The sequence below is a fragment of the Microtus pennsylvanicus genome, chromosome X (genome assembly GCF_037038515.1).
Source record: "Microtus pennsylvanicus isolate mMicPen1 chromosome X, mMicPen1.hap1, whole genome shotgun sequence".
Lineage (NCBI taxonomy): Eukaryota > Metazoa > Chordata > Mammalia > Rodentia > Cricetidae > Microtus > Microtus pennsylvanicus.
The window spans coordinates 120,257,511-120,282,358 of NC_134601.1; the positions used below are offsets into that span (position 1 = coordinate 120,257,511).

Sequence of the window (24,848 nt, forward strand, 5' to 3'; positions counted from 1 at the left end):
ATTAACATTCTGGAATTAGCTGACCCTTCAGGTAGGCTGTCTCAGAGCCCATGCCTGAGTTTCCCACTGCACTTTCAAGTCTTTCACAATGGGAATATATACTCAGATGCCTGCCCTGCCTTGCTGTGCTGGTTTGAATGAGAATGGCCCCCATCGGCTCCTAGGTTTAAATACTTGGTCCCCAGTTGGTAGAGCTGTTCAGGAAGGATTAGGACTCATGGTTTTTGTTGGAGGAGGTGTATCACTGGGTGTGTGGGCTGTTAGCTTTGAGGTTTCAAAAGACTGCCATTTCCAGGCCACCCTCTCTACATTTTGCTTGTGGATCGTGATGTGAACTTTCAGCTGTCCTTACCACCATGCCTTTGTTCCTCCATCATGGACTTTAACCCTCTGAAACCATGCGCCCAACCAAACAACTTCTTTTATAAGTTCATGTTTGTGTCCTGGCAATAGAAAGGCAACTGCTACACTTCCTTTCTTGAATAACTCTGCTCATATCTGGACTGCTGTTCCCTGACACACCATCTCCTGAATCAGCTCCGTACACAAGAATATTCCTTTGTACGTCTCTAGCTTCAGGAAGAAGCTAGAGTAAGAGACCCAGTCATTGGCTTCCCCTTCTCCTCTCCATCCACACTGATGAGTGACAGGGATGTGGGTGTGGCCAAGATTCCCCATTTCTGAGACCTGTTCTCTACCACACTCCTGTGGGGGATGCAGCAGCCTCCCTGGGCAACACATTCTCAATTTGTAGTGAACATCCTCGTTTGGCAATATATTATCAGTTAACAGAGAGATGGCTTGCTAATGCCATCTGCGTGGGGTGTGGTGCCATACCCAGGGTGATCTATTTAAACCGTTCTTTATATCCTCCCAAAAACACGTTGTTCAATCACTTGACGCTTCTAGAAATAACAGTAATTAGAATTTACTCTTAATGTGGCATAATTGGGCTTGGTGCCTCCTTCACTGAATAGCATTTTAATTACAAGCTCCAAACGAAATTCACTTCTTTTATCATTCAAGAGAGTAAAAAATCACGTTGTAAAAAACAAAGCAAAACAAATAAAAAAAAGCTCTCCAGTAGTAGTGCAGCAAGCTCCTGTGTGCACATTGTTAACCATCTGGGAAGAATGAGGCCACCATTATTTTCTTTGATAGTCTGAGAATCATATAATACTTTATAAAAATAGAAAAAAATATGCTTTGGAGGTCTCACCTTAACATAATTTTAAGATAAAAAATAATTTTCAAAAATGGAATATTGGTGTAGGAAGGTCATCTGCCTATGTGTTACTTTCATTGGTTAATAAAGAAACTGCCTTGGCCCTTTGATAGGACAGAAAATTAGATAGGTGGAGTAGACAGAACAGAATGTTGGGAAGAAGGGAAGTGAGACACAGACACTATAGCTCTCCTCTCTGAGATGGATGCAGGTTAAGATTTTTTCTAGTAAGCCACCACCTCGTGGTGCTACACAGATTACGAAATATGGGTTAAAGCAAGATGTGAGAATTAGCCATTAAGAGGCTAGAACTAATGGGCTAAGCGGTGTTTAAAAGAATTCAATTTGTGTGTTGTTATTTCAGGTATGAAGCTAGCCTTGTGGGAGCTGGGCAGGAATGCAGCTTGCCACTCCTCACTACAGAATATAGTTAAAAAAAAGGGCATGAATTTTAAGTGTTAAGGAGTCTTGAAATGTTTATGTAGAATAAGAAAAAGTAATGGAGACCAAACTTTATGGAAAGGGCCAGAGAGGAAATATTTTTATCTCTGGGACTACTATACCCTGCCCATGTAATATGAAAACAGCCATAAATAAATAGGGTACATATTGTAATCCAAGTTTTTGTGAACTTTATGTTTTTTTCATGTATCCTGAACTACTATTTTGAATTCTTTGCAATTGTTTTTTCCCCCTTAAAGTGAAGACCTTTCTTAGGGTCTTGACTCTGCCAAAGCTCGCAAATGATTTTGCCTTAAATGTCATTAAAAGGGGGAGGGTGAATGGTAGCTAGATTGGCAAGTGATCTGCTAAGCCTCTTTTAACCAGTAATTGCAACCCCTTTTAACCAGACAGACCTTTAGCCTCAGGACTCAATAAATGAAGAGTTCAGAAATTCCAGGCTAAGAGGGACCTATACTTCTACTTGTTTTTCTTGACATGAGGTCAAATTGTCCTGAGTCATTTCTTCTCACTGGCTTATTCCCTGCTACCTCCCCCCCCCCGACACACACACACACACACATCCATGATCGTGGGCCACATGTACAAAACATCTGGCAGAAGATAGAATTATGGTTTCGAGCCTCTGAGTGAAACTGCCTATGTCCAAAGTAAACTGGACCATGGACCGAATCCAGCTCCCCAAACTGGCCTCCTAGGACTCTGCTTCAACCAATGAGCAACAGGCCAAATGACATCATTTGAATCTGCTCTCCTTGCTTTGCTCATATCTACCCCTCCATGAGGTTGCTAATGAGAAAAACAAAAGAGCAACAGCCCATCACCAGAGAAAAAGAAATGGCCAAACAGAAATAGCTCTTAAAAATGTTCTCACTTGCAAAGCTTAAAACAAGAATCCAGAAAATGCTTCTCCACGTTAGCACCTCATTTTTCTCTTGCTCATAAACACGAATGGCACCCCTCAACCCCAGATGGCAGGAACTGGTAGTGAGTCTTTCTCTGTTACACAGCATGAAACATCACTGTTCAGTTAATGCAACATCAACATGTGTAGGTAGTGTGTCGGGTTAGAAGGCCACAATTTGGATGGCAAAAGTAATCTTGGAAGACTGCATACAGTAAAAACATGAGTGCTATTAATTTGGGAGCAAAGTGAGGGGTGGGAATAGAAGGGTTAGTGTAGTGACGTATGAGGGAAATATATTCCAAGTACATTATATATTTGATTGGAATGGTTTTGTGTGACCTAGTACGATACCATTTTTAAAACATGTGTATCTTGCATTGTTTGTGTGATGTGGTACATGTGGTATATGCATTTGTTAGTGTGGATATGATCACATGTGTGTAGGTTTACAAAGATATCAGCATCAAGTTGCTTCCTCAGTTACTCTCCCCCCCCCCCCCCCCCCGCAACAGAGAACTTGAACTCTCATTGAACTTGGACCTCCAAGTTTCAGCTACCCTGGCCAGTCAGTGAGCTCCTGAGTTTCTCAGCCTCTGACTTTCTCTCCTTCATCACCATCCTCAGTGATTAGTGAGGATGCCTTGGGCTGGGCATTCCAAGGCATAGGCCAAGTATTCCCATTTCGAATCCTCAGAACCCACGGAAAGCTGCACATAGTAGACAGCATTAGGAGGAGCAGCAGAAAGGATCAATGGGGCTTTGTTGGTCATCAGACTACCTCCAGATCCAGTGAGAGACCCTGTCTCAAAAGCTGAGGTGGAGAGCAATTGAGGAAGATACCCAATGTCAACCTCTAGCCAGACTAACACACACACACACACACACACACACACACACACACGCACGCACACATAAACCTACATACACAAAGAAACACACGCTAAAGAAATAATTAAAATGAAGGACAATGCTTTAATCTAGCTCTCAGACACTTCAACTATAGTTATCAAAGCTATAAATGACTGTACATGTGTACTTTAAAATAAGGCGCTGGCAGCACTTTAATTCTCCGTGAGTAGTCTGTTGTGTTAGCTAAGAACTTCCAGTATACATATACATGTGATGATGTCACAGTCTGTGATGCAAGTTACCAGAATGCGTAGGACAGAGTGTGAGACACTGGTTCTTATAAAGATCTCTTATAAAGAAAATGAAAAGAGGAAACTCACACTTAGGAGTTGGACCCTAACATTTAAAAAAATTAAAAATATTTTGCCCTTTTATGATTGTTTAGGCAAAAAACTACCCTACAATTACATTTTTGGGGGTTCAATTTTTCTTAACTGCATTATTCAATTTAACATTCTTGGCAAAGATTACCAATGGAAAGTATTTTATTATCTGATCTGGCTCATTTTATAACTACAAGTAGTCAGGAACAATAGGATATACTTTGGAGGGACTTATTTTAGGTTCAGAAGATAACCAGATGGGTGCCATATCACCGAAATGACCTGGAAAGGAAGATGCAGTCTGTCTGATTTCTGCGGTACTGTTTTGAAGACTTCGAGTAGGAGGCTAGAAACTCACAGTAGACTGAAAATTCTCAGCCTGGAAATGACTCTGGTATCATTACCCAAGCGTTCCTTGGGGTAGAACATTTCAAATGGGCCCTTCTGGATAGACACCGTGATTTCACTTATGCATCAGTAAGGAGCATGGGGAACAGGCATCTAACAGCATGCCAAGATTAGAGGCCTTTGGACATGCTTAACTCTATTTCTAAATTAAAGTTTCCTCACAGGCCAATCAACACTGCCGTCAAGCACACCACCCTGATACGGGATGCAGAGAAATACCAATTCAGCAGTCCTTTTGAGTCTGTCTCTTGTCAGCTCACTCTATTAAAAGAGTATCACAAACATATTGCATGACAAAATCAGGGTCCAGGAGTGGACCACGTGGGTTCTGGGTGTGACATACGAATTAGTTGAAGATAGAAAAATGGTGCATTGTCTGCAGAGGATGTCAGTAAAGCACACCTAATAAAATGCCGTTCCCTGTCACAGCCTGAAATATTAGCCAGCTCTAAATGACATTCCTCTTAGACTTCCAGACTTCTCTTGCCAAATCTCTGTGTAAATGGAAAGTCGATGGAGTTCTATTATTCACTCCAGGACATTTGCTGACATACATCTTTGATAAATGAATGCTTTGTTGGGGTGGCTCTTGCTAACGTGCAGGGGCTGATTGTGCCTAAGCTCATGTTGAATCTTAAGCTCATGTTGAATCTTTGACTTTGGCAAAGGTAGAAGTATTTTCACCAGGGAAGCTGTTATACACCGTAATTGGATTGGTTCTCCATCCCCATTGTCCTCCAAGGCCAGTGATTAAACACATTTTAATTTTTTTTCTGCTGTGGACTTTTTTACATTTGCTAAGCACCCCTCAGACAGCTTTTTTTTTTTTTTGGTTTTTCGAGACAGGGTTTCTCTGTGGTTTTGGAGCCTGTCCTGGAACTACCTCTTGTAGACCAGGCTGGTCTCGAACTCACAGAGATCCACCTGCTTCTGCCTCCCAAGTGCTGGGATTAACGGCTCAGACAACGTTTTTAAACTCAATGGCATTATCAAAGTGTTAAAGAACCAGTTTATGAAGCAATTACATCTATGCTTCTCTAGTGGCATTTGCAATGATGTGATTTAGTAGCAGGTCTGTTCTTAATTGTATTAACAACTCGTATAAACTATATTTTGAGATACACACCACACTGTAACATGATTTTAAAATAGCTGTGATTTCTCTTGGAGATGGAGCTATCAATAGAGCAAATACTGCTGTTGTTTTTTGGTTACTTTTATGACAGAAGCAAAGCTATATTTCAGTTAGCTGGTGTAGAAAATGCACATGTAATTTGTCTCCCATCCAGAGCCACACTCAGTTCTAGCTGCGGACTCTGTGAAACACGTTACTCCAGGATAAGAGCTCCTGTTAAAAAAAAAAAAGTACTCTTTGTCTATCAGAATCCTATTTTATGTTGCAACAATGTAAACCATATGCTCCCTGTAGAATATATCCCCTATCTGCGAAATATAGACTGAAAGATGAATTCTCTAGAAAACATAGCTGTTTGAATGCTAACTAATGTGTTCTGTATTTGCAAATTGTGATTGTTTCTATAATAATACGTCGTTATTGTTTTATTTAGATAATCACTTCCTTAGTGGTTTTTAAGTTTTAGCATGAAGTCTTTGTGTCTTCTCCCTTTTCCTGTGTGAGATTGTACACATGTAGTATATGTGCCTGTGCATATGTGGGGGCCAGAAGAGGGCCTGTCCTCACAGTCTCCACCCTATTCCCTTGAGACAGGGCCATTTACTGAACCAGCTAAGCTGGTGGCCACCAAGCACCAGTAATCCTCCTGTCTGTTCCCCACAGCGTGAAGATGACAAACATATACAGCCGTGCCTGGCTTTTTGTGTGAATGGTAGGGGTTTGAACTCAGGTCCTCATGCTTGTGCAGGCAGTGCTCTTACATACTAAACTATCGGAGCCATCTCCCTAGCCCCTTCAATGCTGGATCTGGGCTCTTCCTTCTGTTATCTGTTCACATGTCTGTGTCTGTTGTTTGTATACTCATCTGGAAGACACAGCCTACATAGCTTCCTGTGGCTATTCTAGCCCACTCCGACTTCTCCATTATCCAGAGCCCTCTTGCAGAACTGCAACTATGCTCCTCGGTCACCATGGGCTTGTTCTCCTACGGAGGAGCATGTCAAACTGAGCTTACTCAACTCCCCCTCCCTCCTTCCGTCTCTTTTCACTCCGTTCACATTGTAATCCGTTTTCACTTTAGTCCATTACAGAGAACTCTCAACAGGGTTTTCTAAATTCAAACTTGCCCTCCATTTCCTTTTATGCTATCCTTCCAAAATTATTTCTGTAAGACACACTTCTGGTCCTCTCTCTGTCTCTCTGTCTCTGTCTCTCTGTATCCCCCCCTCTCTCTCTGTGTGTGTGTGAGAGAGAGAGAGACAGAGAGAGAGAGAGGGAGGGAGGGAGGGAGGGAGGGAGGGAGGGAGGGAGGGAGAGGAAGAGGAAGAGAGGAAGAGAATCCACTCACTCTGTATGGATAAGAATGACTTTAAAGGGTTTACTTGATACATTTTCATCCTCCTTCCCAATAGCATATTAAAGTCTTGATAGGTTCACAGTTTCCCCAGAGATTTGCATCCACTACCTGAGCCATCTGTCCTCTTGTCTGCTATACCCTCTTCCAAGCTCTGTTCCTCCAGAACAAATGCTTGGGGTGCTTCAACCTGAATGAGCCCCCAAGTCTGCTGTTTTCTCTGTGATCTTTTTTGTTACCTTTAAATGTTAACTAGCTTCATTTTATCTGCAAGCCTTAGAATAGAAGGGAGGGTACCCACCTGAAGGCACCCACCCCCAGACTGTTTAAAAAACACCCCCAGAGTGTTTCGAAGGCACCCATGCTCCAGAGAGTTTGGAAGACATCCACAGAAGGATTTAGAAGATATCCCCTCCAGGGGGTTTAGAAGGTAACCACCTCCAGAGGGTTTGGACGGCCCCCACAACAGAAGGTTTAGAATCAGACCTTGTTCATTATTCAAGAAGTTGGCTATCTGACTCATTTAGTTTTCAGTTGAATTCTTCTCTGATAATTGTGTGTGCTTTTATTTGGTTGGTTCCAAGAATATTTTGAATTATTTAGATGCAAGGAATCTATTTTTCATATCTTTGTATTTCCTCTAGTTCTTGAAAGTTGGAGATGCCCAGTAAATTCATGTTGAAATGAATTGTTGATGACATTTGATCATTTTTCTAGGTCTGCTGGCTTCTTATAAGGTTTTTATTTTACACAAGAGAACACTTTTATGAGAATGCAATTCCAAGAGCCCTTGGAATTTAAAAGTCAATGAAAACCGAGCAGTAGTGGTGCACACCTTTTATCCCAGCACTCGGGAGGCAGAGGCAGGTGGATCTCTGTAAGTTCAAGGCCAGCCTGGGATACACAGTGAAACCCTGTCTCAAAAAGAAAAAAAATAAAACAAAACAAAACTAAATTCAATAAAACATTTGGTCATGGCATTAAGGGTACAAATCGAAACATAATACAGGATTCACTTTCCTGCTGTTTTCTACATTGAAATCCAATCCATTTTAGCCTTTAATAATAGCAAATGTAAACAACACAATCAAGGAGATTTCCTAAGTCTGTTATTTCTGAAACCAAAACTGATATTCTGGTGCTAAGTAGTTGGCCTCAAGTTTGGCCATTGGATCAATACACTGTAATAATTGCTAAAGTTACTGGTCATCTTGTTTTAGGACCTGATGATGCGCAGCAAAAGATAGAGCCCCATCACACAGCAGTGCTTGGAGAAGGTGACAGTGTCCAGGTGGAAAATAAGGTATTTTAAACTTCTCATTTTCTTTCTTTTCTTTCTTTGTGTGTGTATGTGTGTGTGCTGTGTATAGGTGATTGTGCCCATTCACAGGCATGCAGAGGCCAAGGAAAGACGTCCGCCGAGGGTCCTGTTGTATCGTTTTCACCTTATTGCTTTGAGACAGTTAAGACTAGATCTCTCTCTCAAATTGAAACTCACTATTGCATCTAGGCCACTGGTTGTTTCTGCACACATCCCCAAGCCTGGGGGTTGTGGGTTTGGGTGATCACACATAGGTTTTACATGGGTGACTGGGATTTGAACTCAGGCTTTCATGGTTAAATAGCAAGAGATCTTACCAACTGAGAGTATTACCTCACCTCCAAACATTTCATTTTCTTTTTGAAATCATTTGAGGGTTTTCTAAATTCATGCTTTGACTGAATCCATTTCATGTCTTTCTTTTCTACTCTCTCCCCTCTTCCACACCGTTCCTTCTCAGTGTTTCTCCATGTACTGTGTTTTTAGCCCACTGAGTTCACCTAGTGTGTTGCTTGTCTGTGCATCTGTTTCTGATCATCTTCTGAAGCATGGGGAGCCTTTTAGGGGTTGCATTCCTGAAACAAACTAACCCTCCCATCCCCAGTTCATGAATTGCCAATAGCTCCTTGGGTAGGGGAGGGACTTCATGACCTGCCCTTCATCTGTGATGGGATTTTGTCTAGCTTGATCTTGTGTAGGTCATGTGCATCGAGTCACAGCTACTTTGAATTCATATGTACCTGCCATGTCCAGAAACAGTTTCACTATATACTTCCACTGCCTCTGGCTCTTAACAATATTCCCCTCCCCTTTAATTTTCTTTTTTTTAAATATTTTTATTTATTTATTATGTATACAATATTCTGTCGACATGTATGCCTACAGGCCAGAAGAGGACACTCGACCTCATTACAGATGGTTGTGAGACACCATGTGGTTGCTGGGAATTGAACTCAGGACCTTTGGAAGAGCAGGCAATGCTCTTAACCGCTGAGCCATCTCTCCAGCCCCCCTTTAATTTTCTTAACTTGTACTTTTTACTAATGTCCATGAAAATCCTTAAATCTCTCATAAAGCTGGACATTTTTTCTCTTCCTTGGGACATAAATTCTGCCACTATTTTATCAAGCACTTTTAATAGTCTCTGGTGATTCTTACTCTATTTTGATATTTCTTTTGGTATATTTCAGAGTTTCATCTATATTAATTTCTTGCCTTCAGCCATCATATAAAAGTCTGTATTGCTTACCCCTAAACATTTGAATCTAGAGGCAATGCATCTTCATTATTTTTTAATATTACTCTGTCACAAAACTGACTTTATTTTAACATAAGTAAAGCTAGGCTAGTCTTCTAGGAGTATAAATAGAGATCTGCCTGCTCACAGGAGCCCTTTCAGAATCCTCCACATTTGGACCTACGAAGAGGATATGATGTGTTTCTTAGTTCTTTTCAATGAGAACCTCTACTTTTTAAGTTAAGTTTGGGGGCTCTTGGGGGGTTTCTCCATTCTTTCTCATGTCTGTTACATCCCACTGAGAAATTGACTCATCGTTCTGTGAACCCATTACGTCAGTCTGATTGCTTCATGTCCGTCCAGTCAGGAAGATTAAGGCGACAACTGTGGACAAACTCTGGGATGGTTCCATTTTGAAAAGTAGGAATAAGAACTATTTCGGCAGCAGCTGACCAATGAAAAGGCAGTCTGACTCACCTCTCACCCTCTGGGCCTGCTATCGTATATGCAGTGGACTGGGGCAAGGGGGAGGATTTTATGTCTCAGTCCAGTTTACTGATAACTCGCCTTCTGCTGCCTTGAACAGCAACAGTAGCTCTATGAATGATAAGCCGGACAAAACACAATCTCAGGAACATCAGAAAAATGCTATCTCAGGGTCTGTGCCCTCTGATTTCTTTTCTCAAACCATATGAAGCTATCACATTCACCTTCAAGAAAAGCAATTTCACATATCAACCAAATGTGGCAAGTAGGCCTGGAAATTATTTGCAGCCCAGAACTTGCTGGTCTATTAGATTCTAATAGGGTCTGGATACATTTGGCAACCTCAGTTTGTCCCATTATATCACAGAGAACACACTGTAGAGGAGGGTTTAGAGGCTAAGATTCAAAGCAGTGATAGGAGAACCTGCAGGTCAGAGGATAGCTGGGGTAGACAAAGAGAAATATTAGTTCATTGGCAAAGTGGCATCCCTGACACAGGGGGCATCCTGTTACTGTCATATGAAGTTCCATCTTGTTCATGTGGTCATGACATCATGACAACTTTAGAATGAAAAGTCATATTCAAAAGAACTTTCATTTGAAGAGGTTGTGTGTCTGTAGGAAAGTCAGAAGTTTCCTTTATTTTACAACAGGATAGAGGCTCTGAAGGTTTGGGTCTTGACTTTGCCACTTGTTGGCTATGAGACCGAGAACATGTTTCTGAATTTCCTGGCTCTTCAGTCTTGTTAACTTTGTACATTTATTATTTATTTGTATGTATGTATGTGGGGGGTGCACATGCCACAACATGCACGTGCATGCCAGAGGTATTGGTTCTTTCCTTCCACCATGTGTTTCCTAGGCATCAAACTTGGATCATCTGGGTTAGCGGCAAATACCTTTATCTGCTCAGCTGTCTCACTGGCCCAGGCATCATTTTATTTGTCTGTAAAATTGAAATAATTGAAGCCAACTATGTAGAATTATTCATTAATCAAGGTAACCTATGCCAGCGTCTGTTCCGGATCTAGCACAGAGGTCCTACAGGCCAGATCCAAATGCATTTCTTTGTGTTTTATTGGTCCACTGTGACACCCGTTTGTTTCTGTATTGGCCATGGATTTTTACACTGTGTAGGTACAAGTCAGTTACGGCAGAGATTACATGACCCACAAAGCCTAAAACTTTCTGGCTGTTTAAAGAGAAAGCGTTTTGGTCTTTGGCACAGGACCTTGTAGGTACCCAATAACGGTAAGCGGAAATGAAACTGCTGACAGCACCCCAATTTAACAGATTCACACATACATTATCTAATAAGGATTCAAATCACAGGCTTGAGGACACATAACAATTTTCCCTTCTAGAAAAGGCCTCGAGGGACACTGACCAATAGTTCTTAAAGTAAGGTTATTCATCCCATGTGGAACTCGTCTTCACCTGAGAACTCTGACAAGGAAAAAGATATACTAAATTATGGTCTAGAATGAGGAACTGATTGAGTACCCCCACTTTCTTCTAGCTCTTCTTTGCCTGCAGTTTCAGTTCATCTCACCCCAATGTCCTCCACCATCATGCCCATCTCCCCTGGTGACCATAGTATCGGCCACTCCTGTAGAGTGGCCAATCTGTAGGGTAAGAGAAAAAGCTAAGGAAAGGATGATGTACACAAGCCAACCTCAGTTTTCTTTATGCCATCTTACCCTTGATTTGCTCTATCTCGGGCTAACACACGGTAGCCCTTGAGGTCCCAGCCTTCCTTCCTCAGTGGGAAGATTGTCATTTTCCATTCTTCCTTTTTTCCCTAGGGATACAAACTCCAGTCCTCATGTTTGTGTGGCAAGCGCTCTAACCATTGGGCAATCTCCCCAGCCCCTCCCTTTTTCTTAATTCTGCTGTAACACCTAACAATGGCAGTGGTCCTGATTTATGCCAGGCTTAAAAATTTTTTGTGCCAGACCCTTTGACTTCATGGACAAAGCCTAAAGCATAGGGACTTTGTAATGTATTTAAATATTTCAAAGTTCTGGGAGATCGGAACTGACCTCAAGCTGTTCTGGACATATAATCCTGAACAAGAACAGGCCTCCCCAAAGCTGCCTCTGTTCCAGAAGCTCCCCATGTGAGTTTGACCTGCAGCTGGTGTGCTGGATTTTTCTTCGCAGTGACGGTTGCTCTAGTGGACCCACGATTAGAAACATGTGTGCACATTAAGACTCCATATAACCTTCAGACCCATGTTGTCCCAGAGCCCTAGAAGAGTAGCAAGCTCATTTGTAGTAAATGTACTGAGGTAGCTGAGCACTGACTGTCATGGGAACAATGAACAACCATACTCTTAAACTGTCAACAACCACGGTTATCTCATTCAAAGGATTTCATTAAAATAACCACTGAAATACAGAAATGAAACAAAGCACTCCGTGAAAGTTAATGGCAGGATTTGTCTTATTCTTCGTAAGAGTTCATGGTAAAAAGAACCACTAGGGTTTTTTTTAAGCTGTTAAACAGTTCACTGCTTGATTCTATTGATGCCTTAAGTATAGGGAGTGAGGTTTAGAAAGAGCAACTGCATGCAATTAAATCGTGCTCAAGTTCAGTCTCTTTCTGGTAATTTTTCCAGGTAATTCATCACATTAGTAAAGGCTGTTGGAGTCAAATAGCATGCCATACCTCCATTCCCACAGTCCTGCTCTGATCCCAACCTGTGTATTTATAATCAATTTAACTGAGTTAGAAACTCATAATCTGGAAGTTATTAACATGTTAAATGACCCCTGGGCCTTTCCTCTAGGCTTCGATCATGTATAGTTGATCTCCATGCAATGTAATACATGCCCTGGCCGTAACAGGTATGGAGTATCAAAAGCAATTTCCCTATTTTGCTTTATTTAGCTAGTGATTAGTGAGTGTGTCTGGGTGAGCACACATGCATGTGCTGTGGTGCACTTACGGAGGTCAAAGGACAGCTCTTAGGGGTTGGTTCTGCTCTCCCACCATGTGGGTCTCAGGAATAGAACTTGGGTTGTCAGGCTTGGTGGTCAATATCTTCACCTGCTGACCATCTTGCTGACCCCATGGACAAATCTGGAAGTTAGTATTTAAGATGTACAAGACTTAACTAAGAACCAAGGACTCTAGAAGACACACCAAAGAAAGAGGCATGAGCTGAACTCTCAAAGGTCCTGCTTTGGAGTTGGAGTCATTCTACATGAAACAGTCACCTGGGCCTCTAGTACCATTGTATGATGATTTTTCAAATTAATGTTGATAAAGGCATTGGCATAGAGGCACCTAAGGACTGACTGTCTTAGGGCTGTCTTTCATCCTCTGTTTGCTTTGCGTGATTTTCATCCTGTGACACCATGGATCAAATTTTCTACTGGGACTTTGAACTACATTGCCATTCCACTAAGCAGCTGTAGAGGCGTTTAGGTTTTTTACTGAAGGCAGTTAGCAAATGAAAAACAAGGAGATGGAGAGGAAGGTCAGCGTGTTAGCCTCGAAGCCTGCTAACCTGAGTTCAGTCCCCAGTGGAGGAGGAGAACCAGCTATCAGAATTTGGGCTTTGAACTCCACGTACATATCATTGTACACATGCACCAACCCCATGCACACAATAAATAATGTAAAAAAATTTTAGAAGCAAGAAGCAGAAAATCGAATCTGGCTTAGATTAAAGGAGGGGCCACCCAGATGGTAAATCTGTAGGAAACTCGTGGAAAGAAGTTTGGAGCAGAAACCTCCAGGGTTTTTAGAATGATGGCAAACTTCAACTCCTAAAAGGTTCCTAGTTTCTTGTTTCAGACAAAATGCACGTGTCCTTTTATCCTGCTGTCCAAATAATAATTGGAAAGTCATCATTTTATTTGAGCAATATAAAAGAGCAAAACTTCTTTTTTTTTTTTTAGCACTTTCTCATTCCACAGTGTGGAAATAAGGCACGTTTGTTACTCCCCAAAGACCTCTCTTTTGATTAGGAAACTTCCATTCTGAACAGTCACCGTGTACATGACATGCAGGCCAGTCTTTCTTCTCTGCTCCATTAACCCTTTATCTTCCACTTCCTGACCCCCCACAACTCAAGTTTGTCACCTTGGCCATGGCAAAAACAAACAAAACAAAATACTATTATGGGATTCTCTTTCCTGTGTTCCTTTTTCACCTAAAACTTCACCTCTTCAAACCCCTTAGAGAAAAATCCTTTGTGATAATGAGTTGTGGTTATTGAGGTCTTAGCCATTTAAACATCACACTGAAAAAAGAAAAAGAAGAAATCATGCCAAATGAAAACCTTCCCCATCTCTGTCAGCCGGTAGTGCACCACAACACATGAAGAGCTCTAAAATCTTATGGAATTAATTTTGGTATAAGATGGCAAAACAATATCTCCTTTTCTTGGATCTCTGAATGCTGTGCAGACTTGACAACAACCATTGTGATGGCTAATCTTGGTCAACTTGGCACACCTCGGAAGAGGGAACCTTAGTTGAGGGATCACCTCCATCATGTTAGCCAGTGGACATGTTTGTGGGTTATTTTCTGGATTTCTGATTGATGTAAGTGGCAATAGGGCCCTAGCTGTCTTCAGCACAATCGCTAGGCAAGTGGGCCTGAGCTGGTAAGAAAGGTAGCAGAGGGGCTGGAGAGATGACTCAGGTGCTAAGACCACTGACTGCTCTTGCAGAGGTCCCGTGATTGAGGTTCCTAGCAACCACACAGAATCTGAGAACCATCTGGAACTCAAGTTCCAGTAGATTCCATGTCCCCCTCTGACTTCTATACATTCAGGCAAAGCACTCATACACATAAAATAACTAAATCTCAGGAAAGGAAGAAAGAGAGGGAGGGAGGGAGGAACGGAGGGATGGAGGGATGGAGGGAGGGAGGGAAAAGAACATGAGCCTGGAAGTGAACCAGTCTGTGGTCTCTGTTTCAGTTCCCGTCTCCAGGTTTCCATCTATGACAATGTGTAACCCAAAGAAGCCATTTCCTCCTCCAGTTGTTTTTGGTCAGTGTTTTATCAGAGAGACAGAAGCAATCTAGGACAAGCACGCTGACTAGCTGTTACAACTGGGGAGAAGCAAGAGTCAGCAGAGAGTGGAGTGGATGAAACTCTGTGCTTACAACAAAGAATGAATTTTCGTACGTGATCGTGGTGCCATCAGTTTTCAGATGGCTGATTTCCAGCTAGCTTAACATTTGCATGCATTTTGATAGTGAGTTAGATTATGAGTCAGTGAGGCAATGATGGTTAGAAAGTTACAAACCTGGAACTTTTAGACACCTATTTATTTTTTGTTTATTTTTATATCATGTGCATTGGTGTTTTGCCTGCATGTGTGTCGGTATGAGGGTATCAGATCCTCTAGAACTGGAATTACAGATGGTTGTGATCTGCCATGTGGTTGTTGGGCATTGAACCCAGGTCCTCTGGAAGAGCAGTCAGTGTTCTTAACCGCTGAGCCATCTCCCCAGAGCTGACATGCATTTTTCATGTGTGAAGAAGTAATTAAAACATCAACCAAGTGTGTATGAAATGCTACTGCTCCTGAGCTATAAGGAATAGTAGAGGAAGACTTTTGAAGACATATCCTTTTAAACATGCTCCCACAGCAACTTAAAAAAAAAAAAGACTTGAAGAACCCATTCTACCATGCATTCATACTTAATTTGCTTTTATTATTATTATATTTAGTTTTTTTCGAGACAAGGTTTCTCTGACTATCCTAGACTCACTCTGTCAACCAGGCTGGCCTTGAACTCACAGAGATTTGCCTGCCTCTACTTCTCAAGTGCTGGAATTAAAGGAGTGTGCCACCGCTGCCTGACTATTAATTTACTTTTAGTTGAAGCCAAAAAGATAAACATATTTCAGACCTCTCAAATATTGCAGCTTTTATTAAATTTACAGAAGAAAGGGTTAAGTATTAATTTTGTTGAATCCAGTGGTAAATCTTCTGAGACTAGGCATTGGAATGGTTTCAAGTTAGAGAGCTTTGTATTAGTAGAAGCACATAAATATTTTATCTAATTTAAGATAATAGAGCTTTGCATCAGTAGAAATGTGTAAATATTTGGTATATTTTAAGATAGTGTTATATATTTGGAAAGATGCTATGTTAGTAGAATTTGAGTGAAGTTTTAGAAAATTTAGTTTTTCAAGTATATAGTAATTGGTTTTTTATTATTATTTGATTGAAAATTAGACAGGCCTGAGAGAAAACTGGAGCGAAATATGCAATGCTTGATTATCTATTTGTAAGAAAGCACTTCAGTACCTAGAGGGTTAAAATAGCAAGTTCCTGGCTTCTGGTCATCATGCTGGTTGGTCCCTCTGCTGGCTTCTCCAGGTGTCCCACGTGCCTAGGAGGTTGGAGGCTGGGCTTCGCTGGAGTGGTTGTTTGTGGACGCCTCAGTGCCTCAGTTCTCCTATACCTGGCCTCCCTATTTGGCTAGCTCAGGATGTCTGTTCATATGGCCCTCCACAGGAAGACTGGCAAGTAGGAGGTGCTAGGGAACTGAGGATGTAAAAACAGAAATTTTTGAAACCAGAGGAGCCACCGATCCAGTAGGTCTAGAAAGTAAAGCATATGCAGTCACTAAAGTGAGGCCACTATGGGGAAGCTGATGGAGAAGTCTGGAGTTCTGTGGCCAGCAGTCTGAAAACGGGGTACCTAGGTTAGAAGGTTAGCAATCAGGAAGAACTAGAGATGGCATGGGACAGAATGAGGACAAGATGGAACCTACCAACACCCCAGACGGTCATTTACTACGAACCGACATAGCATTGCAAGAACATAGCCTGGTAGTTACTTTAAAATGTTCAATTTTTTATAATGAAATGAGCATATGATTTTCAATCAGAAATGCCTTATTATAAAAACAATTCTCCAAACATTATACCCACATACAGGTATACATTTTATATTTATATTTTTGTATGTATTTTATCTTAAATGTGTGAGGCATATTTCATATTACTTTAATAAATGGCAAGACAATGAAGTCTTGTTTTGTGATTTGTATAAGTATTATCTCCATTTAAAAATTATATTGTTGGGCGGGGCTCATCGGTTAAAAGCACTGACTTCACTTCAGAAGGACCCAGGTTAGATACCTACATAGCAGCTGTATAAGCAGTCGTGGGGTATCCAACATCCTCTTTTAGCCTCTTTGGGCTCTAGACACACATGTGGTACAGACATCCACGGAGGCAAAAGACCGATACACATTAAATAAATAAATAAATTTAAAAATTTATATTGTTGCCGAAGAGGTGGAAAAAATGTAAGAGCCAGAGGTAGTGGAGGCCTACAAGGTAACAGTAGTTTCAGACACCACAGGGTTGATGTGCACATATGAACTCATGGAGACTGAGACAGCACTCACATAACCTGTACAAGTTTCAGCTGGACAAATCCCAACATGGTAAGGGGCACGTGGGCACAATGTCTCACCACTAACCAAGAATCTTTGCAGTTGATAGCTACGGAAAGAGGAAAATAAAGTTTTCTTCAATGCAGTGATGCTGGGTATTTCAACCACACTCTAGGCCAGGCCCCATGCTCAGGATTGTTGACCAACACAAAATGGACTCCGTGTGTGTGTGTGTGTGTGTGTGTGTGTGTGTGTGTGTGTGTGTGTGTGATGTCTGTAGTTTGTGTATGTCTGCATGCTTTTGGGGGGTGGTTTGATTTTTTTTTAGAGAAAAAAAGAACTTGTAGTTGTATAGGTAGGGAGAAGGATGTGGGGGAGGGGAAAGATTGTCAAAATATATTGTATGAAAAAAATTTTAAAATAAAAAGGAAATGTAATACAATTTTTAAATATTGCATTTAGCAAAAATGATTTTGTTAATGAGAAAGGAGGTAGTTCATTAAGATAGGTTGTTATGAAGATGTCTCTGTTAATGAAGGCCATAACTTTGGGGCTGAGGAGATGGCTTACTGAGTGAAATGCCCAAGTAACAAGAATGAGGACTGCTTCTGGTTCCCCAAGCAGCCTTGTAAAAGGCCGGGTGTGACAGCACACATCTGTAATTCCACATGAGAGGAAAGCCAGACAGGCAGATCCCTGGAGTGTGGTGCTAGGCAGTCTAGGCAAGGGGTGAGCTCTGGTTTCAGTAACAGACCCGGTTTCCAAATCAGAGGAGGAAGAGGAAACTTGACAAAGACCTCTGGCCTCCACATGCGTGGTCCTACACACACACACACACACACACACACACACACACACACACAAGATTGGAACTACAATTTTCCTTCTTTAATTACAGATGTTAGTATATTGGTAACCTGGATTTAGTGCTGAATTCTAGCTGCTGTGATACTAACCATCCTAAGGAACAGACATTCCCATATCAAGGACTGCAGAGAACATGTTTCTGTAGCACCATCTACTTAACTTCTATGTTAGCTATAACTTGTGTCCAATTTGACATTCAAAAATAGATGTGTTCACTATTTGATGCTTTCTTTGATTATTTTAGGACCCCCAAAGAAGCCATTTTGTCTTAATTGCTGGGGAGCCATTAAGAGAACCAGTTGTCCAACATGGTAAGTCCAAAATGATGATGGTTTTCCTGGCTGACATTTTTTCCTTTGATATGTGTGTGTGGGGGGGGGGGGGATTTCAACTTGAAGGGAAAAGAAAAACTTCATTGTCCACTAGGGACTTGAATATCTTTTAACCAAAGTAGCAGTGATTTCAATACTGTTTTGTGTTGCTATAACAGAATATGTGAGACTGAGTAATCTTTAAAGAAAGGAAATTTATTTTGGCAGACATCACTGGAGACTTGGAATTCCAACGTGTGTGTGTGTGTAGGGCCTCATGTTGTTTCAACTCGACAGAAAGTAGAAATGGGTATATGCTTGAGAGACAAAACTTGAGGGGTGGATGTGCTTCATAACATTCTGCCGCTGTGGTAATAAAGCCAGTTTCTCCCCACACCAAAAAATTAATCCAGCCCCACAAGAGTGAGAACTCACCCACTGGAAAAGTTATTACCTCATCTTCATGACCCGGTCACCTTTTAATGGCTCCACCTCCCCATATGGCCAAGGACAATCAGATCTTAATATGAATTGTGGAGGGGAAAATCAGTATGCAAATCATAGCCAACACGGCCCTTGTAACCTATTATATTTTTAGTGAAAAATATGAGCCTCTTAGGAATAATACTTCTTTGAAAATTTCTGTAATAGTTTAAGCCATTCTTGGTTGAATTACGAAATGAAGAGAGTTGGGCTGGAAAGATGGCTCAGCAGCACATGCTGCACTCACAGAGGACTCAAACTTAGTTCCCAGCGCCAGAAGATCTAACGTCCTATTCTGGCCTCCTTGGGCATCTGCGCGTATGTGTGCGCACATGCGCGCACGCACACACACTCACACTTAAAGAATAAAATAAATAATTTTTTTTCAAGAAAAGGAAAGAATTAATTATTGTATTGAAGAGGTAATGCTGTGGTTGGAGCCAGAAAATGCTGGCATCGGGACAAAACCACTTTGGATCTTGATGTCCTTGTATCACTGACATTTGATTAAATAAGAAACATCTAAAAGCACCAAGAACCCAACTTGTTATTTATACCTTTGTCTGCTAAACATACTGTACAGTTCTCTAATTATTAAATTGGACATGATTTAAGATCTCATTGTATTCCACTACTTGGCATGATTTCCAAGGTATACACAATGATCTCAGATAAGCCCCAGCTAGTCATAAATTTAAGTAACACTGAATATTTTAAAAAATAATATTGTTTTTCTTCTAGCAGTAATTTCGAAGGGATATTAAATCATAATCCCCTAGCTTGTGATCTCTCATGTTAATTTTGCGCACTTCCTTTTGTCGTGACTGAAGAAAATGGTTCTTTGGTAAAGAAAGCTACAAACAAATGGCGTAGGGTCTTCAGCTAGTTATAGGCTGGAATTGGGGTAGGAAAAGCATGTTTGCGATGAAAACCTTTTATGTTAGGCCCTTTCCTCCATAGCAGTCCTGCGAAACAAGAGCCCAGTTGAACGAGGATGACACAGCAAACTGGAAGGCTGGATGTATGCAAATCCTCTTCCGGTGCCTCCTAGGCGAGACACTGGGGATGCTTGTAAAAACAAGTTCACATTCATCGGCCCAAGTAGACGTATGTCTCTTGGACTGTCAGTGTCTGATAGATAGAGCGTTTTGTTTGGTTTGCTTAATTTGCTTTTCTTTTTACATTTTTTTTTAATTTTTCATGCTCAAGGGCAACCCCAAACATCCTGAGAGTATTTGGGGACTGGTTGTAATTTGTGACTTCTTAAGGCCCTGCTCCTCTTGTCACTGAGTGTTCTTAATGATGACGTTAGGCAAAGATGTCACAACATGTTGGATTAGCAAACAACAGTAACTCTGGTGGAGTTATGTCCCTCCTCCAAATGAGAAAAAAATGCAGATATTTCATTTTCTTAACATACACCTTCATGCCATTTGCTATTTGCTAAGTATTGCTCAGAGTGTTTTTCAAATGTGAATTTATTTAGTTTTCAAAGCAACCCTGAAAACTTGACAGGGGTGGCAAGGGAATGACAGAAAGACACACCGACACACATACAGAAAGCTGAAATTGGGGGCCTGAACTTCACCTGATGGAGATCTACATACGGTACACCGACCTAGAACCTCAGCGAGTTCATTCTCTACAGCACAGAAGGAGGTGGCTCGTCTCTGTGGCAGGTCTCTGTAGAGGCGCAGTCTCAGGTTGCAGTCATCACGAATGAGGAAGTTGTGGTTGTTAGTTTTTGCATACACTGCAGTGTCCTCACACAAATTGGAGGAAGACTTGCCAATTTCCTGAGCCTGACTTTGAGGAAGATTTTGCCCATTCCCATGAGTCGGAGACATGGGTCCTGATCAATACTATACCTTCACTCAGTGCATCCGCCTTTCCCTATAATGTCTTAGGTGACCCAAGGACAGTTTATAAAACTGAGAGGTATGGGACGGTGTCAAAAATAGAATATAGAAATGTACTATGGAAAAAGAGTTGAGGTATGAGTGTGGTGGGGTTCTGCCTGGGGAAACCATAGGGAATTATTGTGGATCAAGTCAGTCCTTGGGCCCAGTCAGTATTTAATCTGCTTGACTCATAAAACCTAAAGTATACATTCCCTGGCCCTTTGCTGAGTGAAAAATTGGTTGACCCTAAGAAATAAATTGTTAAAAAGTGCTGCTTGACTTGAAGTTTATTAATAAAATGTATTAACGTTGTGGTACTGGTAGTCCTTGGCAAGAGAATGGCCACACTAGCATGATGCATCTTTTGGGAAGGTGGGTGAATAAGAAATTATGGTCAAAATGAAAACTAAATCAGTAGAAACATAAAAAGAAGCATTTACAGGAAGATGAAAAATGCCTTTAATTGCAAGCACATGGTAGTGACTCGTGTCAGGAAGGAAAAACCAGCCAAACTTCAAAACTTGACCTCATCTGTGCTTGCTATAGGGTACATGGCGGTATCTTCTGGGGAACTGCAAAACAACTGTTAATGTACAAGCTGTTCAGAAGCAATTAAACCCCCTGTTGGCTGCCATGCAGATGCTGCGAGTTTTCAAAACAGACTTAGAACCATGTCATAAATGCACAGCCCCACCCACAACTTAGGCAGACGTCAAAACCATGCTCTAATCTAGGTGATTCATAAGCCCAGGCTGGTTCAGTTCCTGACGTCAGTTCGTGTTGTACAAATAACAACTACAAAGACTGCGATGAATAAAGGGATTGCTATCACTGGCAAGGACCCTGCCATGAGCAGTGGGACCTGACTGTGTTTCTCTAAGTTTGGTCTGTGCGATAATTTCTTAGCATATACAGTTCTAGCGACTGCAGTCCTGTAGGACAGAGTGCTATGGAAAGAGGCTGCGGCTGCCCGGCTATACCTAGACTGTGTTTCAAACGAGGAGCTATAGTAATACAATCCGCTTCCAGTGGTTGAAGAAAATGTCATCACCCAGAATTTTGTAAACGTCTCTTTCTTGCCTAGGTCCGTTTGTGATGAATACCAATGAAGAAATTTCTGAGGCCATTCTTGATTTCAGGAATGCAAAAAATGGTTTTGAGGGGGCCAAAACCTGGAAGTCAAAGATTGGAAACCAATGAAGAGCTGGAATTCTGCTGTTTGGATGGACTGACCATTCAGTATATTCAATTTCCAAAGCTGGCTTAGCTGGTGCCTCTAAAGAATTTCACATTAAGTCGGGTGGTGGTGGCGCACGCCTTTAATCCCAGCACTTGGGAGGCAGAGACAGGTGGGTCTCTGTTGAGTCTGAGGCCAGCCTGGTCTACAGGCAAGTTACAGGACAGGCAGGGTTATACAGAAAAAAAAAAAACCTGTCTTGAAAACCCCACAATAAAAAAAAAAGAATTCCACATTAAAATGAAAAGATGTTTTTTGTAGTGAATCATCAGAATGCATTATATACATATATGTATGAAATTGTCAAAGAGCAGATTTAACTATTTTAAGAAGTTAAAAGTAAAAAAAAATAGTAGTAATGCATGCAAATAATTCTAATTGTTGCTTCTTTAAAAACCAATGTTATTCATTTCAATGGAAATTATTGGGCTCCTATTAAAAACAATTGCTTATGTACATGTGCTTTTTATATGTGAGAAGATGCCCTTTTATCCTGTGGTCTTTGGGATTTTCTTAGAGCATTTTTATGGCTTTCTATGTCACTGGCAGCAGCTATGTGAGCATCTGAAGCTGTCCTCCTGCAGTTCAGCTGCCATCCCAGCCGTCACAACTGTGCTCCGGGTTTCATGTTACAGGTTATCTGCTTTCGAAAACACAGCAGCCCTGACCATATGAGTCAGCTTTGAAAACTGCCCTGCTATTGCTAGGGACACAGCAGGACTCCGGCCAAGACTTCCCCTCAATTTTCTGCCAAAGTCTGTGTCAGATGTAAGACACATGCTCCTGCACGCTTCCTTGAAGACTGGGAAAAGTCAGAATCCATCGTTAGGTTCCAGTCTGCTGTGGCCGCAAGTGTCGGTGGTCACACCACCTCCTTATAAAGCAGCTAGAACCTAGGGCATAGGGTGGAGATTTTTTTTTCTTTCTTTTGGCTTTCTGGACACGAAATGACTGGAGAGTGATTTCTAGCATAAAGTGGAAGGCAGGGCCACCTCCTGATTATTTTTGCAGCAGGAACTTTTAAAAGTTTTTTTTTTTTGCATCTTTCTCCCATACTAAGATTGTGTGTGTCAGGGGGTGTCCCTTGACTAACTCAAGTCGTTTTGATTACGACTGATCATGTGATTTTCCATGTGAAGTTTTGGGGTTTCGAACTTTGCTTCTGGAGAATGCCTTTTACCTCACTTTTCAGGAGTGCTTAGTCATCAGTGGCCCTTTAAAATATCCAAAATGTATAGAGAGTGGACAGTGGTGAATGTTCTCATGATGTCCTACGTGTACCTGGTGCAGGGCTTCAATAGTGACCATGGACCAGTGAAGGTAGGTGAGCTCGAGTTTTCATAATGTTTCTTGTGTTGGTTTTCACAGAAAAAGTCCTTTGCTCTCACTGTTGTTGAAGCAATATAAAAGCCCAGCCTACACTGAGCTTGTGTGTATTAGTGACTGCTTTATTTCTTAGGCTTAATAATTTTTTCCATGAGAGTATGAAAATGTACATGTGTGTGAGAATGTGTATGATGGTGTTTTATGTATTGTATGTACTTGGAATGGGACTAGAAAACGAGCATTCTGGAAACCTTTGGCATGGAAATGCTTGCTCCCGTTTGTGCCTGCTGGTGGCACAGTGGCTTGCTTTCTGGTGAAGCTGTGATTTGCTTTTATGACATACACACAATTTTGTGGACCATTGCTTTTTAGGTTGGTTGTGAGCAGCAAGCTTGAGTAATTTCTTCTGTAAATTGAAAAACACAGTGCTATTTGTGGATGCTTTCTGTCTGGTTCTGCAAATTAGCAATTGCTACCATCCAGTAGGAAAAAAAATGTTCTCTTAGAGTCTATTTTGGTTTTGTGCTTCTGCTTTTGAAAATGTGTCTAAAATTAAGCAGTTAGCAGATCTTTGGCTCTATGAACAAGCATCAAGGACAGCCCAAGAAACTGAGAATGGTGCGGAGAGGGTGGACTAGGTAGGGTGCTACCGATTGCCAAAACAGCATTGTCACTTGGTGGTTTGCATTTTCAAAGCCTTTTTATTTTTGAAAAGGACTCGGATGTAATTATTTTGATTGGAGTGCTACTAAATCATGGCTGATTTAGAAATTTCTGGCTATGACCAGACAGAAATCAGATGTGGGCTTGAGTTTTGTGGCACACATTTTCAATAGGGGGGCATATCGCCCCTCAGGGGGGAAAATTAATTCATAAGGATGTGAACTAGTTTATGGAAAGTCCCATATGCATGTGGTCCATATCCAGATAGTAAATCTACACCCAAGTTTCATAGGACAAGGCTAAAGGGCTCCTGGCACTGGAATCTATGTACAGTTTTTACCCTGCCACCTATACTCAAAAGTAAATTTCCTTCACAATCCCAGAGAACCTAGACAACAATAAGGATCCTAAGAGAGACTTACATAGATCTAATCAACATGGGAAGTAGAAAAAGACAAGATCTCCTGAGTAAACTGGGTGCGTGGAGACCATGGGAGAGGGTTGAAGGGGAAGGGAGAGGCATGGAGGGGAGCAGAGAAAAAAATGTAGAGCTCAATACAAATCAATAAAAAAGTAAATGTCCTTTCACCTCTAGCCTGAGATGGAGATCCACATCAAGGCTGGTGGCAGTCAGGGCGAGCTAAGGACAGTCCTTTCTGCCATGTAATCTGGGAGTTGCAAAGCTTGAACCGTGCAGTCTGCTAGGCAAGAAACCTTTCTACCCCAGTACAACACTGTTCGACATTGTCCTTAACACTAGTCTCCAACCCTGTCTCCAGTGAAGTTTCCAGTGTTTGGAATTTACTCTTTTGTAGACACAGCTACCACAGACTCCTCTCTGGGTCCCAGGCACAGTGAAGTTTAACACCCTTTGAATATACTTCTCCCATCTAACCTCCTTGAATGGGCAATGGAA

At 41.5% G+C, this 24,848-nt stretch overlaps 2 protein-coding genes across 4 annotated transcripts in view; both read left to right on the plus strand.

Annotated features, from left to right (window-relative positions):
* Nucleotides 1-22,399, plus strand: part of Pir (pirin) — a 90,336-nt gene extending 67,937 nt beyond the window's left edge. Inside the window, exons 8-10 of one of the 2 annotated variants that reach the window (XM_075958159.1) lie at nt 7,944-8,026; nt 18,256-18,322; nt 21,791-22,399. In XM_075958159.1, coding sequence (XP_075814274.1) covers nt 7,944-8,026; nt 18,256-18,322; nt 21,791-21,906 — 266 coding nt within the window. In that variant the 3' untranslated portion in view covers nt 21,907-22,399. The remainder of the gene's footprint in view (nt 1-7,943; nt 8,027-18,255; nt 18,323-21,790) is intronic. The other variant, XM_075958160.1, reaches the window with a different exon arrangement.
* A 243-nt stretch (nt 22,400-22,642) lies between these two features.
* Vegfd (vascular endothelial growth factor D) overlaps nt 22,643-24,848 on the plus strand; it is a 32,736-nt gene continuing 30,530 nt past the window's right edge. Inside the window, exon 1 of one of the 2 annotated variants that reach the window (XM_075958140.1) lies at nt 22,643-23,263. In XM_075958140.1, coding sequence (XP_075814255.1) covers nt 23,174-23,263 — 90 coding nt within the window. In that variant the 5' untranslated portion in view covers nt 22,643-23,173. The remainder of the gene's footprint in view (nt 23,264-24,848) is intronic. The other variant, XM_075958139.1, reaches the window with a different exon arrangement.